The sequence below is a fragment of the Lampris incognitus genome, chromosome 9 (assembly GCF_029633865.1).
Source record: "Lampris incognitus isolate fLamInc1 chromosome 9, fLamInc1.hap2, whole genome shotgun sequence".
In the NCBI taxonomy this organism is placed as follows: Eukaryota; Metazoa; Chordata; class Actinopteri; order Lampriformes; family Lampridae; genus Lampris; species Lampris incognitus.
In genome coordinates, this window is record NC_079219.1 from 11,157,420 (window position 1) to 11,170,829 (window position 13,410).

General features: G+C 47.4%; 1 protein-coding gene across 1 annotated transcript; it reads right to left on the reverse strand.

Annotated features, from left to right (window-relative positions):
- Window positions 1-4,589: 4,589 nt before the first annotated feature.
- Window positions 4,590-12,847, reverse strand: si:dkey-23o4.6 (retinol dehydrogenase 13). Its single transcript, XM_056285751.1, is given in 7 exon segments — window positions 4,590-4,723; window positions 8,132-8,336; window positions 11,230-11,349; window positions 11,791-11,952; window positions 12,269-12,460; window positions 12,645-12,777; window positions 12,779-12,847. Coding segments are annotated over 7 exon segments (987 nt in total). The 3' UTR covers window positions 4,590-4,617.
- Between the last annotated feature and the right edge of the window lie 563 nt (window positions 12,848-13,410).

Sequence of the window (13,410 nt, forward strand, 5' to 3'; positions counted from 1 at the left end):
GATGTCTCATGAGCGTGCTCGCATGCTACGCCCACAGGGACTGGCTGGTGGGGGGCCTGCTCTGTGTGTGTCGGTGAGTTCCTCAGTACAGAACTCTATGAGGTTTGCATGAAACCAAACACAGAATACTGACTTAATCGAGTAGGCTACTTTTTGGGGTAATTAATGCAGCCTCTTAAAGCGTCCAGCACGTCCTACAGTCATCACAGGAAGGACTGTGTAGGCTTTAAAACATAGCTTTGTCAGTAATAATGAAGGATGGCCATTGGCTGATGGGAACAGGCTCGACTCGTCGCCATGCGAACAGAAAAGGGAACCTAACGGGTCTCTCTGATCTTCTCCCAGGTCTCCATGGTGATGGTGGTCTCCACCGGGAGACTGCTTGGCATCCTCCTCATCATATTTTTCGATATAGCTTATAAATCTATGTCCTGTTTCAACGTCTTTCCTTCTCTCACTCAAATGTGTGACCATTGTCTTTTCTTGTCTCTTCTCCCATGTATGTGAGCGGTGTGATGTGAGTCTCCCCTGTGTGCACATGTAGTCTGTCCTCCTGTCAGGTCGACATGGTGATGGTGGTCGCGTGGCTCAGGTCCTGGGCTGTTTCGGTGGCATCTGGACACTGCCTGGCACTCTCCTCATCCTAGTCTTCATATATCTTATATATATATATGGGCAGCACTATGGCACAGTGGTTAGCGTGGTCGCCTCACAGCCAGAAGGTCCTGGGTTCGAGCCCCAGGGTAGTCCAACCTTGGTGGGTCGTCCCGGGTCGTCCTCTGTGTGGAGTTTGCATGTTCTCCCCGTGTCTGCGTGGGTTTCCTCCGGGGGCTCCGGTTTCCTCCCACAGTCCAAAGACATGTAGGTCAGGTGAATTGGCCGTACTAAACTGACCCTAGGAATGAATGTGTGTGTGTTTGTGTGTCCTGTGATGGCCTGGTGGCCTGTCCAGGGTGTCTCCCCGCCTGCCGCCCAGTGACTGCTGGAATAGCCTCCAGCATCCCCGCGACTCTGAGTGCAGGATAAGTGGTTAAGATAATAGATGGATGGAGATATATATATAATTCTGTTTCCCTCTTTCAATGTTGTATTGTGTAAATTGTGTACACACAACATCCCTTGCAAGTTGTCCATCTTGGAGGAGAGAGAGAGAGCCCTCCTCTGTTGCCCTCCCTGAGGTTTCTTTCTACTTTTTCTCCCTGTTAAAGGTTTTTCTTTAGGGAGTTGTTCCTTATCCGATGTGACGGTCTAAGGACAGGATGTTGTGTTGCCGTAAAGCTCCTGAAGCAAATTTGTAATTGTGATATTGGGTTATACAAATAAAACTGACTCGACTTGACTTAATAGGATGCAAGAGCTGCTTTTACTTCTTGCACAACTTTCCGGTGTAAGGAAATAAATAATTTAAGGTCAGTTTGGGCCCGGGATCGCCATCCGGTCTAACAGCAGCAGACATTTCTGGGACCGTTACGATTTGGTCTAAATGAATTTGAGCCCTTTCACTTACCCCTAATGCTTCACAGATTCAGGAGCTAGTTTTAGTGCTTAAATGCTTCAGGAATTATACCCTTAGCCAAAAACCTTAGAAGCCTTAAAATTAGGACTGACACACCCAGGATTTGGGGGATTTTCTTCTAAATGGGCCGGTTAGGAGCAACTTTTAGGATGTTTTATGGATGCGACCCCTGGTCTCCGTCATAAAACAGAACCTGTGTCAGCGTCTACAGGACACACACAGGGACACGCAACATCTGGTTTTAGTACAATCTCATTATTCGCCTTGTCAGTCTCACTTTTGTTTTTGTTTTAGCAGAGGTCAAACTTTTCTATTCTCGTGTTTTGAGAGCAAGTCCAGAGTTGAAAACAGCTGATGTGTAGAAACATGAACATTAGTGCATCATCTGGATCTCTGCTAGCTTACGGTTACCGAAAACCCCGAATCCTCGCTCAGCCGTTGTTGGTAATCCGTGTGATAAACCTCCTAAAACCCTCCGTCCTCTGGATGGGAACGTGAATAAATTCATCGTCACTTGTTAAGTAATGGACTGTATGGGAGTCAGGTTAACAGAGAGTTGAAAATTTATTCACAGATAACTTTAACTAAGAGAAATGAATACACAAACTAAAACACCCATGGCCCCATCAAACTTTTAGGACTATTTTGACCGCAAACAAATTAGTTTTCTTCCTACTTTCAACTTAAGAGTTCAGGGTTGTTTTTTTTTTTAACTACAAGGCCGGCTCTCCTCTGTTTGATGAAAATAAAAATGTTTTGATGAAAATAAGAATGCTACCAAAAGAGAAGGAGCCGGCTCAGAAGAAACATGGATTCCTGAAGAGAAAGAGAAAAGTGAAGATGGGCAGTATTGCTGCTAAATGTTGACAGTCAGAATGATGTGGGCTGAGTTTTTCTGTGACTTAACCCCATAAAGAAAAGAAATGTTATGACAGATATTTTATCAAAGTATTTGTACTACAGCAGGACAGAGAACAGGTCAGCTCAGATGTTCACAGGATCATCATCCATCATCGGACCGCCACGAGGCTTCAGGTCTGCACAGCTCCACCTCCATTTAAACGTACTGCTCTTTTTTTGGCCTCTTTGGCCCCTATTCATCCCCGGTATCAAAATTCATCTCAGGTGATCGGGTCACAAGCAGACAGTTTAAAATGAATGGGTCCAACATGAATTAAGAATCCAAAATCACCCAAACCACGTTAGCAGGTGGTCAGAGACACGTGACCACACTGGTCATGCAGTGTGAACGCATGCGCGTTTCCTGAACACTCAGGTCGGCAGTCGCTGTGTTGAAGATGAGCCAAGTCAACTCCAGACCAAAACATAGCCCAAAAACGGATACCCTTGAATGGAGCAACAGCGCCACCAGGTGTCTGCTTGTGGAAAAGGATTTCAATCGAAACCGGTATCTACTTACTACATGGGGAAATTTCCAAAGAAACATTGCAAGTGTTGCACACTGTTGTGTGCACGTTGTGTGGAAAGCAAAATCAGATCGTAAGGACGTCAGTGGACAGACGCACGTTGAGACTCGCGCTGATAGTCGTTGAACAGAATCCACATCAAGACACAATCCGGATCTTAACACAAGAAACCGGGTGTAAACAGGATGTTACTTTTGTTTAAAAGTATTTCTGCTCCAAATCAATGTCTGTGGCGACACACAAGACTGTGAAAGCTCACTGGGTACGCGTTGTCTTTCCTCGATCCACTGTGTCGTGATCTGCAGAATAAGATTTGAGGAGCATTCAGGGACAGACAGTCCTGGACATCTTGGTTTGTCCGCTGTGCTCCACAACAGTTAAGAGAACGGAAAAATGTCTCTCCTATTGCAGGTAAAAAAAAATTAAAGAAGGAAAGAAAGAAAAGAAAAGGAGGCCCAATCTCAATGTCCAGCCCTGAGCACCGAAGCCTCACAGACTTTCACTGACGTCAGCTGCGTGACCGCACAAAGGCTGAAAAGTCTGCGGCTGGGACGTCGGACGTGGGTACGTGTCCTGGTCGCTGCACTAGCGCCTCCTCTGGTCGGTCGGGGCGCTCCCCGGATCGGCAGAGAGGGGGGGTGGAGCAACGATCGGGACGGCTCGGGGTAATTGGCCAGATACAACTGGGGAGAAAAAAGGGGGAAAATTGAAAGAAAAAAAAGAGGAAGTGGTATAAATACGAGGAAGGGAAGGGCAATTGGTGACGTCACACTTGACCTTGACAGTGCCAGCTGTTGCTAGTACCGGGATCCTCCGTGGTTCAGTCGCAGCTAAACCTTCCTTGGGGGCGTTTATTTTACCTTGTATTTAGTATTCTCCATGACCAAGACGCACCAGAGACCCATCACCCGATTTCACCGTTTGATTAATTGCAGAATTGGTTGTTGGTTCCCTGTTTGTGAATGTAAACTACTAATAAGACCCGTTAGCCGAGCGGTTACTGGTGTCGCCTTGTGGTTCAGTACACCCCATATCGAATCCCGCACCGGGTAAGAAAATAACCGGTTACAGGAATAATACAGAAATGTTGTAGGATAACATTTGGAAGTCATCGGACGTGCACACAGCGTGTTTCGGGATATTTACATGGGACTGTCTGTGTTTACAGACGTTTTTTACGCCCCCGGGGTTCCGCTTTCGTCCCCTTTTTAAACGTCACAACACAACGAATTGTGTGTTCTACCCTCGAGCGAAGTCTGCAGGGGTGTGGACTTATGGAAAGTGTTCTGCAAGGGCTCAAACAGTCGGCAAGTGAGCCCTCGGTGAACTCGCTTGTTTTAACGTGGCACGGCCCTGAACCCGCAGATTTATCGGCGGAACGCGCGCCGAAGTCTGGGGAGTCCGTGAGGGTGGACACTGAGATTGGGCCGAAGAATTTCGGTTGGAAACTCGAGTCTTGACCTTTTAGACACAGGAAGCAGATTCTGTTCTATGTCTCCCGGAGGAAGCGTTCATCTTGAATTCTAGTGGTAGATCAGCAGCGCGCCTCTGCTGGTCTACACATTTCCTGTTGGCAGGATAATCTAGCATGGCTGTGTCCGGTTGACGGCGGCCTGCTAGAACTTCCTGCTTCCGGCTAGGGGGATCCGGCGGTCAGACGTGAAGGGGCGGGGCTTATTCTCTGTCCGTCAAACCGACCAAACGAGCGCTCTCCTCCCAGAGTCTCCTCGCCACGACGTCGTCACTCCCCTCAGGCGCCGTCTCCTTCTCTCTACAATCACTACACACACACACACACACACACAGAGCATGGTTGTGTTTGTGTGAAAACGGGAAACAGGTGCTGGGAGGAGAACCTATAGTTCCTCGATATTCAACCATATGGCATGGAGATCTGTGTGTGTGTGTGTGTGTGTGTGTGTGTGTGTGTGTGTGTGTGTACTTTTATCTTTGTGAGGATCAGTTTGAGTTTTTAACCATCAGTGAGGATATTTTTGCAAAGTCAGGACATTTTGGCCGGTCCCCACGTCTTTAAGGGTCTGTTTTGGGATTCAGGTTTAGAATTAGGATTAGGATTAATTAAGATTAGGTTAAATTAGGGTTAGGGTTAGGCATGTACTTCTGATGGTTAGGTTTAAGGGCTAGGGAATGAATGTAGGCAATGAAGGGCCTCACAAAAATAGAAGTACGTGTGTGTGTGTGTGTGTGTGTGTGTGTGTGTGTGTGTGTGTGTGTGTGTGTGTGTGTGTGTGTGTGTGTGTGTGTCCGTGCATACATAGGCTACACCAGGGGTCCCCAACCACTGGGCCACGGACCGGCACCGGGCCGCAAAGCATTTGCTACCGGGCCGCAAGGAAACAATATGATATACAATATTCAAATAAAAGCCCTAATGCTAGAGGGCTTTTAATTTGAAATGGACACTTGATGTGTGTACAATGATGTAATTTCATCACTCATTCACGTGGCATTCGGCAGACCAATGGGAGGTAATTAACTTCATAACTCAGAGACCACTCAGTCAGCTCGCTACTAGCAGCTAGCTAGCCAGCATGAGCAGTAAAAAAACGTGGCTTGAGAGTTTCTTCGGGAGAGGTAGGGGAGATAAAAGGTCTAATGACGGTGATAACGCAGAGACAGCGGAGGCCGAGACAGCACAAAAAGAGAAGAAAGCTTCCTTCAGTAGGAAATACGACGAGTCGTACCTAAAATACGGCTTTCTTGCGACCGGTGACTCGCAGGCTCCGAGACCCTGTGTGTGATATGTGGAGACAAGCTGTCTGATGAGGCAACGAAGCCTCAAAACCGCTTCGGCACCTTGAGTCCAAGCACCCTGCACTCACACTCGAACCTGTGGAGTTCTTTCACCGGAAACAGCGCGAGCAAGCGGGACAGAAGCGCGCGCTGAGAGCCACCACCTCTACACGCTGCTGCTCTGAGAGCGTCGTGCTGAGTGGCTGGTCGTGTTGCTAAGGCTGCTTAGCAGCTAGTCGTGTTGCTAAGGCTGCTTAGCGGCTAGTCGTGTTACTAAGGCTGCTTAGCGGCTAGTCGTGTTACTAAGGCTGCTTAGCGGCTAGTCGTGTTGCTAAGGCTAAGGAGCCTTTCACTTGATTCTGCCTGCTGCCAAGGACATGTACCGTGAACTGTTGGGGGGAAGCTGCGGCTAACAAGGTGGCAAAGGTTCCTCTTTCAGCTACCACAGTTCTAAGGAGAACTGATGAAATTGGTGAGTTGCAACGTTGTTTTATGTATGTTAATGTTAATGCGAGGAAAATATGCGCTGTGTGTTTAATATCCAAACGCTATTTTAAATGTTATAATACTATTGACTTATAAGCTTAACTCCGGTCGTTATTAATCCACCCCCACCCCTCCCCCAGTATGCCAGAATATTGTCAATATTAAACCGGTCCGCGGTGCAAAAAAAGGCTGGGGACCCCTGGCCTACACTAGATGCTTTGGCTGCCTGACATCTTCTACCAGACAGGGTAGGACTAGTTGGTGTAATGTTTGGTTGACATGTAAACCTGCAGACACACAGCTCATAGCACAGGAGTGAATAGCAATTTTGCAGTTGTTGCTTTGGGGGAACTAGACGTGACATTGATGAGTGATGTGTTTCAGCAACAGTTGAAATAGTTTTGTATTTTTAGAAAGACGGTGAGTGCCCATGATGCTGTATGCGATTAAAAAAACAAAAGATGACTGATTTCTACTTTGGCTGGAGAGCGCTCAAAGAACAACCTTTCCATAGAAAAGAATATAAAAATACAGGAGGTGTCTTTTTTACAGCTATTTGGTGAACATACAGTCTAATCCACCTACTGACCCACACAAACTCTGTAAAAGACATTACGGCACACACACACACAAAGTATTGGGACACCTGGCCATTACACCTACTGGAAATTTTATGACATCTCATTCTAAATCCAAAGACATTCATATGGAGTTGGTCCCCCCTTTGAAGCTGTAACAGCTTCCACTCTTCGGTGAAGGCTTTCCACAAGATTTTGGAGTGTGTCTGTGGGAATTTTTGCCCATTCATCCAGAAGAGCATTTGTGAGGTCAGGCACTGATGTTGGACGAGAAGACCTGGCTCGCAATCTCCGTTCTAGTTCATCCCAAAGGTGTTCGATGGGGCTGAGGTCAGGGCTCTGTGCAGGCCAGTCAAGTTATTCCACACCAAACTCACCCAACCATGTCTTAATGGACCTTAATTTGTGCAATGGGGCACAGTCATGCTGGAACAGAGAAGGGCCCTCCCCAAACTGCTCCCACAAAGTTGGAAGCATAGAATTGTCCAAAAGTCTTGGTATGCTGAAGCATTAAGATTTCCCTTCACTGGAACTAAGGGGCCTAGCCCAACCCCTGAAAAACAACCCCATACCATCCTCCCTCCACCACTAAACTTTACAGTTGGCACAATGCAGTCAGGCAGGTAACGTTTTCCTGGCATCCGCCAAACCCAGACTCACCCATCAGACTGCCAGACAGAGAAGCGTGATTCGTCACTCCACAGAACAGGTTTCTGCTGCTCCAGAGTCCAGTGGCAGCGTGCTTTACACCACTCCATCCAACGCTTGGCATTGTGCTTGGTAAAGTAAGGCTTGCATGCAGCTGCTCAGTCATGGAAACCCATTTCATGAAGCTCCCGGCACACAGTTTTTGTGCTGATGTTAATGCCAGAGGAAGTTTGGAGTTCTGCAGTTATTGAGTCAATAGAGCGTTGGCGACTTTTACACACTATGCGCCTCAGCACTCGTTGACCCCGCTGTGTGACTTTACGTGGTCTGCCACTTCGTGGCTGCGTTACTGTTGTTCCTAAACGCTTCCACTTTTCAATAATACCACTTACAGTTGACCGTGGAATATCGAGCAGGGAAGAAATTTCACATACTGACTTATTGCAAAGGTGGCATCCTATGACAGTACCACACTTGAATTCATTGAGCTCTTCAGAACGACCCGTTCTTTCACAGATGTTTGTAAATGCAGACTGCATGGCTAGCTGCTGGATTTTATACACCTGCGGCAATGGGTCCGAATGAAACACCTGAATTCAATGATTAAGAGGTGTGTCCCAATACTTTTGTACATATAGTGTGTGTGTGTATATATATATATATGATATAAACACACACACACACATATGAACACACACATGCACAGACCTGTGTGGGTTTACCTGAAGTAGCATCCGGACCGTGACTCCAGGCCGGGGGTCACAGCACAATAGATGGAGGTTTGGGCTCCCTGGGTGGGGGTCTTCATCAGGAGCAGGGAGGGGGCCGTGAGCAGCGCCCTCAGGAATGGAAACCAGCTCTCCACATGACGTCCCAACTCTGTCCTGATCACCCCGGGGTGTAAACTGTAGGAGGTCACTCCTGTACCTGCAGGGGTTCCACATAGATTTAGTACAGGAAATACTCTACTGAACCAGGAAACAATCCAGTGAACCAGGAAACTCTACTGAATCAGGAAATACTCCACTGAATTGGAAAATACTGTACTGAACTAGGTTACCCCCCCCCCAATCTCAATGTCCACACTCATGGACTCACAGGCTTCGGCATGCGTTCCTGGTAAATCTGTGAGGGTTCAGGTCTGTCCAACAGTAAAACAAGCAAGTGCATGAGGGCTTGCTTGTGGACTTTTGGAGCCCTTCACGAGCACGTACCATAAGTACTGCAGACTTTGGCAGAGGAAATAACCCACAATTCATTGCTTTGTGATGTTTAAAACAAGGAGAACAGGAGAAACCCTGAAAACACAACATAAGGGAACGTGAGACACCACATGCTGCCATGGAAGAAGCTGAAACACAATGTGCATGCCTGGTGAAATATGTTTTCACTTTTCAGTTTTTCTTTTGAACTGCCAAAATTATTACATTATTTCTAAACAAGAAACCGACAAGACACTCTGCAATTAATCAAACGGTAAAATCAGGCCGTCGGCCACTTACGCGCCTCGGTCATTAAGAATGCCTAATAAAATGTGAAATAAACACTTCTAAAGCTGTAGAACCCAGAAGCAACAACTGGCATCATCAAGGTAACGTATGTGAATGAGTGCAACACCTCCAACCTGGTGAAGAAAGCACAACAGAGGCTTTTCTTCTTCAGGAAACTTAAACCAGCCCCCTCACAGCTGCTGGTCAGCTTTTACAGAAGCACAACAGAAAGCCTCCTCTGTCACCGTGTCACAGAGTGGGATGCCAGCTTCACAGCAGAGAACAGGAAGGACTTGGCCCGGGTGGTAAAGACAGCACAGGGGATTGTGGGAGCTGTGCTCCCGGACCTGGATGCTGTGTATGCTGGCCGCCTACAGAGGAAAGCCAGCAACATCAGCAAAGACGCAACACACCAGGTCACCGTCTGTTTGTTCCCTTGCCATCGGGGAAAAGATACCGCACCGTCAAAACCCAGACTAACAGGCTGAGGAACAGCTTCTTCCCCAGAGCTGTAGCCTCCATCACCACCCCCCCCCCACACACACATACACACACACACATACCTGCCTATAGCTGCTGAGGACCACCTGCTACTAAAGCCGCTGCAATATGGACAACTATGTGCACTAATCCCATGCACTATTTTGAACTTTAAAAGCCGCTGCTTTCTTTTATTGTCTCATTATCATTTTTGCTACCTCACTTGTTTACACCAAGTGTTGTTTGTCCTTGTTTTTAATCAATAACCTTGTCTAGTGTTGCTGGTCTGAGAGTCACCAAACGAAATTTCATGGCGTGCGCATAATGATAAAGTATCTTATCTTATCCTATCTTTTCCCTTTCTCATATTTGCACCATTTCCAGCCCTTGGACCCAGTGGCGTTGTAGTGGGGGGAAAAGGGGAAGGACCTACCAGGGCGCAGAAGGGGGGGGGGGGCCTCGGGAAGCCTGGAATTAAAAGTTTGTTTTGGTTTGCAAATTTTTATTTCTAACTAATTAGTGTCATAACCTCCGTTTAAATTGGCTCAATACATCGGTTGAGGGACTTAAAGAAAATAGAGGAGGCTCTCTGAGGCCCCTCTCATCCCTTACAAAAGGTGCAAAACGGTTTAGTCCACCCCTCGCGAGCATCTCTCAATGCAGCTCATCTAGTCCTGTCGCGAGTTACTGCTGATACAAGCACAGAGTCATGTCATTCCTAAAGAAAGCAAAATCTGGGTTCCAGAAAAGAAAAGAAGGATATATAGTACGCTAGCACTCAAAAAAGTGATGTGTGAGAGACAAAAGAGGAAAGGGGCCCATAGAGACTGCTTATGTATAGGGCCCAGGATTTTGTGCGACACCCCTGCTTGCACCCACGTACACTCATGCATTTACACTGATCACACAGGTGGCGTCAGTTGAAGTCTGTGAGGGTTTACTGCTTTGGGTTTAGGGTGGAGATTGAGACTGGGCCATGCTCTCCTGACTAAGGAAATACTCCACTGAACCAGGAAAAACTACAGAAAAGTAAAATTCATGCACTTGGAAAATTTTATTTTATCGCATTAGTGTCAATATAATTTTCAACTTAAGTAATGAAAGGCTTTGCACAAACAAGATGAACCAGGTTGACAGGATCTGTCAGATCCAAACAGGGGGCAGTACAGCTGCAGAAGTGTTTAACAAACTGGGATTACCTCCAGTTTAATAACCCCACTAATCATTTAAGGCTGGTGGATGGAGAATGTGTACCCGAGCTCACAGAGGACTTAAAATTCAACAAAGGACTCGCAGAAGTTCACCTTAACATACTAACCCAGATAGCGTCCGGATGTGGGCCACTTCAGGCAACGATGGCCTTCTTCTGGCCCTGACAAAATGGATGTGAGCCTGAAGTGGCCCGCATGTGTAATAGCAAATATGGCCCAAATATGCCAAATCAAATGTGGGCCTTTTTTGGCAAGGATGCGGTGCTCTCAGCAACATGTAATCTGGATGTGACCCTGAAGTGGCCCGTGTGGTAGATGCTGAATATGGCCCAAATATCACAAAACAAATATGGGCCACCTTTGGCAAATATGTGGCACATGCGGCATTGCTATGGCTTGGTTCTGGCCCAGATCTGGCAAACAGGAGTGGACCGCCCAAATGCCATCACTCCACGCGGTATGTAGGCCAGATGAAATGTCGGGTGTGGGACGGGTCCGGGCCACAGCAATTTTGCTGTCTGGGATGTGTTGACAAAAAATCCACATTATGACATTCATATGCACATTAAAATATATTTGGTGACAGGAAACTCAGAATACCAAAAGACCTGGTTCATGCTGGGGATAGGTGAAGCTCACCTGTCATGCGGCGGGCCAGCTCTCTGCAGAAGAGGACGTTGGCCAGCTTGCTTTGTTGGTAGCTGGCCAAGGAGCTGTATGGCCGCTTGGCAAAGAACAGATCATCAAAGTCAATCTTCCCTGTAAATGAAACAGAATCGGACCAGCGGGGTTTACCTTCCAAGCCACTATGGAACTATTCTGAAATTGGAAAACTGACCTAACACTTTTGTTCAGGACACATTGTTCAGTAAATGAAATATACAAAAATCAGTGAATCTTATAAAATGCCTCCGTGCTGAAGTAAAGACAGATGAACTGAAAACAAGCTCACACGCCCTTCATACTGTCTCTTAATGTAAGTTGACCTTATTACAAGTCGTAATCTAAAATATAAAAATCTGAATCTCTGTTGGATTTCAGGGCTTCATGGCCTGGCGGCCTGTCCAGGGTGTCTCCCCGCTTGCCCGCCCCCCCAATGCATGCTGGGATAGGCTCCAGCATCCCCGCGACCCTGAGAGCTGGATAGGCGGTTTGGATCATGGATGGATGGATGGACGGATGGATGGACGGATGTTTCACCTCCTCTGTGTGCGATGGAGGACACGTTGACCACCCGGCTGGGGGCGGAGCTCTTCAGCTTTGGCAGCAGGAGATTGGTCAGGAGGAAGTGGCCCAGATGATTGACAGCAAACTGAGTTTCAAAACCGTCTTCTGTCAGCCACTTAGGACACATCATCACTCCTGACAGACAGAGGCACACAGACACACACACACACACACACACACACACACACACACGCACAGATAAACAGAAAGAGAGTAAAAAACAGACACACAAACAGACAGAAACACTAAAATGGGAGTAGAGGGTTTTGACTTGGAGGTTAAAATCCCTAGTTGGGAACACGTGGACAGGGTTGTTTAAGAACCCTGCTGAAATATAATAACGAAGGAACCCAACACCCCCACCCCCCCCCACACACCTCCCCTCCCCCTCAGGGTATCAGGGTTCAACCCTCGGCCCCGCTGGGGGTCCAGGGCCTCCCCGTCCTCGTACCGGCATTGTTGATCAGAATGTCCAGACGCTCCTCGGTGCACAGGAACTCTTTAGCGAACTGCCGTACCGAGTACAGGGATGCCAGGTCCAGGTGGCGGATCACGACGTTACCATTTCCTGTCGAGCAGCGGATTTCCTCCGCAGCACGCTCGGCCCGGGTCAGGTCCCGACATGCCATCACTACCCTGGCCCCTGCAAACACAAATCAAACACACCCCATACTCCTCCTGACGGTACAAACTAAAATCCATAATCATCGGAAATAAGCTAATTTAGATGGTATAACATGTTTAATACAACTGGCAGTTGCTGCAGAGAGGGCCCTTTTGCCCTCCTCCCAAATAAAACAATAAGATAATTAAAAATCGCCTCTTACCTCTGCGTGCCATGTCTCGTGAGGTTTCCTTGCCGATACCGGTGTTTGCTCCTGTTATCAGCACTGTCTTCCCGTCCAGCTGGACTGAACAGCAACAAACCCCACCACCGATCCACCGCCTCAGAACCGCAAAGCCTGAAAAACACAATCAGCACCATCACTACCATCAGCACCATCACTACCATCAGCACCATCACTACCATCAGCACCATCGCCGTGGCAATTATGATGGCAGCGGGTCAGTAACCAAATGTAGTAGACTGTATTTGTAGCCCTCAGTGTCCAACAATAGAAGGCTGTGGTTATACTGGCCACCTCCCAGTGTCCATCAATAGAAGAAAATAGTTGTACTGGCAGGCTTCCAGTATCAAACAATAGAAGACAGTGGTTATACTGGCCACCTCCCAATGTCCAGTAATAGAAGACAGTGGTTATACTGGCCACCTCCCAATGTCCAGTAATAGAAGACAGTGGTTATACTGGCCACCTCCCAATGTCCAGTAATAGAAGACAGTGGTTATACTGGCCACCTCCCAGTGTCCATCAATAGAAGAAAGTAGTTGTACTGGCAGGCTTCCAGTATCAAACAATAGAAGACAGTGGTTATACTGGCCACCTTCCAATGTCCAGTAATAGAAGACAGTGGTTATACTGGCCACCTCCCAATGTCCAGTAATAGAAGACAGTGGTTATACTGGCCACCTCCCAATGTCCATCAATAGAAGAAAGTAGTTGTACTGGCAGGCTTCCAGTATCAAACAATAGA